The sequence below is a fragment of the Myotis lucifugus genome, unplaced genomic scaffold, assembly GCF_000147115.1.
Source record: "Myotis lucifugus unplaced genomic scaffold, Myoluc2.0 scaffold_413, whole genome shotgun sequence".
Lineage (NCBI taxonomy): Eukaryota > Metazoa > Chordata > Mammalia > Chiroptera > Vespertilionidae > Myotis > Myotis lucifugus.
Window position 1 is genome coordinate 414,306 of NW_005871461.1, and position 4,046 is coordinate 418,351.

At 56.2% G+C, this 4,046-nt stretch overlaps 1 protein-coding gene across 1 annotated transcript in view; it reads left to right on the forward strand.

Annotated features, from left to right (window-relative positions):
- The first annotated feature begins 1,200 nt into the window (after positions 1-1,200).
- MICALL1 (MICAL like 1) overlaps positions 1,201-4,046 on the forward strand; it is a 15,610-nt gene continuing 12,764 nt past the window's right edge. Inside the window, exons 1-3 of the mRNA XM_023743788.1 lie at positions 1,201-1,222; positions 2,521-2,600; positions 3,212-3,354. Of these exons, the coding sequence (XP_023599556.1) occupies positions 1,220-1,222; positions 2,521-2,600; positions 3,212-3,354 (226 nt within the window). The 5' untranslated portion in view covers positions 1,201-1,219. The remainder of the gene's footprint in view (positions 1,223-2,520; positions 2,601-3,211; positions 3,355-4,046) is intronic.

Sequence of the window (4,046 nt, forward strand, 5' to 3'; positions counted from 1 at the left end):
GGGCCCGTGCTGTACTTTCTGGGCGAATGGCGGGCGGGGGGGTGGATTTCAACGGTGCTTTTGACGGGCCTGGACTCTCACCGGGCTGGGCAACCTTGAACCCGGCCCTGGCTGAGGCACTGAAGTGCCGTGCTGATGCTCAGCTTGTGCCAGGCTCCGTGGGTGCCAGTGACCCTGGGCACATCAGCTGCCCCCTGACCTCCAGGAGCCGCAGCCTGGTCCGGAGCCAGCGTATGAGTCCAGGACGCCCAGCGTCTGGGAAGTCGGAGGAGGGGTTCCAGCCCACAGGGTGGCAAAGGCAGGTCATCAGGAGAAAGTCCAGGTTCTTAGTGGCCCTGAGGTCCTCCCCAAAGTTAGCCTGAGCCACTCGCTGCCCCAGTCTCTTGTGCTTCTTGAACACCTCACATTCGTTTTGTTTTTTAATGTTTTTATTGACTCATGAGAGAGAGAGAAGGGGAGAGGGATAGAGATAGAGAAACATCATCGATCGGCTGCCTCCTGCACACCGAGCCTGAAACTGGGGCATGTGCCCTGACCGGGAATGGAACCCGTGACCTCCTGGCTCAGGGGTCAGCGCCAGCCCTGAGCCTCACCAGCCTGCACATCACGTCTTGTGCTGCTCAGTCTTTCTGCGTGGTGACCCTCCGGCCCCAAACCCCATTGTCTGTCCCATTTCTTCCACCCCCAGCACGTGCTTTCCGACGGATCCTCTAATCTTCACATTCTGCCTCTAAGCAGCCTGCCCGGCTTTACCTACTCCAGGTGCTCGTGTCGCCCCTGCCCCAGGTTCACCACAAGACTGTGGCCACAATATCGCGATGACTCCTCTCTCTCCCCTGCAGACCGTCTCTATTCACAGCCGGATAGCTCCAGCACTTATTCGTGGAACAGATATCTATGGAGCGCCTACTGCGTGCCAGGCACTGTGCTAGGGGAGAGAGCTGAGAATGAAACAGACTCACAGAGCTTGCAGTCTAATGGATGAGGGGGCGGATGAGAGGGGAGAGAGAGAGAGGTAGTAAGTGACATAATGTCAGGAGAGTCCAGTAAGGTAATGGGATGAAAGCGATGGGAATAGGAAGTGGTCAGGGAGGCCTCTCGGAGGAGGTGACGTTTGAGCTAAGCCTGAACAAGGAGGAGAAGGAGGCCATGTGAAGCTCTGGGGAGGAATGTTCCAGGCAGGAGGGCAGCAGGCTTCCAAAATGTTTTACCACGATTCATGGTAAGAAATACAGTTCCCATCACAGTCTGAGTTCATGCACACATATGTAACTGAAACAAGTTTCAGGAAATGATTCTTCCCCTTGCACATGTGATGCACACAGATACTTTCTATTCTGTTTCATCTTTTTTGTTGTTGTTAATCTTCACCAGAGGATATTTTTCCATTGATTTTTAGGGAGAGTGGAAGAGAGAGGGAAAGACAGAGAGAAACATCGATGTGAGAGAAACACACACCCATTGGTTGCCTCCTGCATGCACCCTGACCAGGGCCGGGGAGGAGCCTGCAACCGAGGTACGTGCCCTTGACTGGAATCGAACCCCGGACCCTTCAGTCCACAGGCCAATGCTTGATCCACTGAGCCAAACTGGCTAGGGTTTTTTTTATATATACTTTTATTGATTTCAGAGAAGAAGAGAGAGCGAAAGAGATATAGAAACATCAATGATGAGAGAGAATCATCGATCAGCTGCCTCCCACATGCCCCACACTGGGGATCAAGCCCGAAATCCAGGGAATCAAACCCTGACCTTCTGGTTCATAGGTCGATGCTCATTGAGCCACACCAGCCAGGCTGTTTCATCTTTGAAATGTGCTAGTTGCAGTCCACAGAATTGATTTCAGGGTCCATTAATGGACGGTGACCTGAAGTTTGGTCATTTTAGACCACAGTAGGAGCTTGGGTCTTATTTTTTAAATTGTCATACAGTAAAATGGACTTTTTAATACAGTTCTCTGAATTGGGGGTGTTTATGTCAATCCCTGGGTACAAAGTGGGTGCTTAGTGAATATTTGCTGAAGGAATGAAGGAGGAGGATGTTGGAGGAGGCTGGGTGGGGTGGGTGGGTTTCTCTGGTGTGAGGGACAGCAGGCAGGTTCTGGGCCACGGCTGCCCACGGGGGCGTCGGTAGGGCAGCTCCTTGCTGGCCCCAGGGAGCCAGCCCTGTTCCCGATCTTCGGCCAGCACCAGCACCGTGCGGTTCCCTTCTTTTCCTTCCCTCCAGCCCCAGTGCCCGGGGAGGGGGAGGAAGCTCCCCGTCCTGCCATGGGCTGGGCACTGTTAGTTCTGTGATTGTGCGGTTGCCTCTGCACACGGCCCCTGGGCGAGCAGCTTGCATTCGGGACTTAGCTTGGAGGTGGAGGTGTCCGCTGGTCGGTGTGAAGGGGGCGCCTGCCCCGGTCCCGCTGCACTGGGACCCAAGGTGATGTCTGCGGAGCTCAAACCTTCGGCCAGGTTGTGGCCGCCTGGAAGCCCAGCGTCTCCACCTGCCTCAGGTCTGTTTTCCGTCCCTTTGCAGCCGGTGTCTCACCACCCGGAAAGGGCCCGTCACCCTCCTCCCCGCCATCCACTCCAGTGGAACCAGAAGAGAGGGCTCAGGTAGGCAGAGGCCTGGGAGGGCGGGTGGGGCGGGGGAGAAGGTCGGTGGGCAGGGACAGCGGGATTGCAGTGTTCAGAGGACACTTGGACCTTTCCCACTGGCTTTGGGAGTGGAGTCTCAGAGGCCAGGCCTGGGAGGGGGCACAGGGCAGCCCACAGCACTGACTCTGCCACGTTGGGCCTGATGGGATTTAATACACTCGCCTGGCGGGACAGCTTTTCACCTCCCTGATGGTTCTGTTTAACCCTCTAACAACCCTGGAGGTGGCTATTATGTGTCCTGATATACAGATGAGAAAACTGAGGCTCAGACAGGCTCGCTCAAGGTCACAGAGCTTAGAAGGAGAGAAACTGGGAGTTAAGTCTGCTGGGGCTCTAGGAGGGAGGCAGGGAAGACGGGCGAGGGCAGTCACCCTGGGCCAGCCTGCAGGGTAGGAGCCGCTCTCTGGGCTGTAGTTTCCTTGCACCCTGTCCCCCTCCAGGGCTCTGACGAAGCACGTTAGCACTGGGCAGGTGTCCGCAGTGTACATGGGGGGCAGCGGCCATTAGAGGGACTAGGATGGCTGGTGATCGTGCCCCCACCCCCAATCTGCCCGCCCTGTTCCCCGCAGGGCGAGGAGCTCGCCTCAGGTCACCTGTCGGAGCAGGGCGCCCACCGGACCCCCAGCAGCGTCTGTGCAGCCTGCGGGCAGCACGTGCACCTGGTGCAGCGGTATCTGGCCGAGGGCAAGCTGTACCACCGGCACTGCTTCCGGTGAGTGGCGGGGCCTGGCCGGGCCTCGACCCCAGCACCCCAGTAGCAGGGAGGGAACTTCCGTGGTTCAGCACCACCGTGGGGGGCACCTTGGTGGGCTCTCCTTACGGAGCATCCTGCTTGTCTCCATTTCCTGGGGAGCAACTAAGGCCTCCGAGGGGAGACCTGCTCATCGCGTCATTAGAGGCCGGAGTGGGCTGGAGCCCAGGGTTCTGCCCCGGGCGGCGCTCTTGGAGGTGAACCGCCCATGGTGTTTTAGGACAGTGGTTGGCAAACCGCGCTCGCAAGCCACATGCGGCTCTTTAGCCCCTTGAGTGTGGCTCTTCCACAAAATACCATGTGCGGGCGCGCACGTATAGTGCGATTAAAACTTCGTGGCCCATGCGCAGAAGTCGGTTTTTGGAAAGGAGATAGACGAAACAAGTATACAGGACGAGTGTGGATGGGAGAGTTGGAAGGGGTCAACCTTAGCGAACGTACCTCAATCAGATTGAGGACGTTTTTAGCAAAGGCCAGCTTAGGAGCACCCTAATTAAGTTAATAACAATGTACCTACCTATATAGTTTAAGTTTAAAAAATTTGGCTCTCAAAAGAAATTTCAATCGTTGTACTGTTGATATTTGGCTCTGTTGACTAATGAGTTTGCCGACCACTGTTTTAGGAGCACAATCTGCTTTAAGGCCACTGGGGA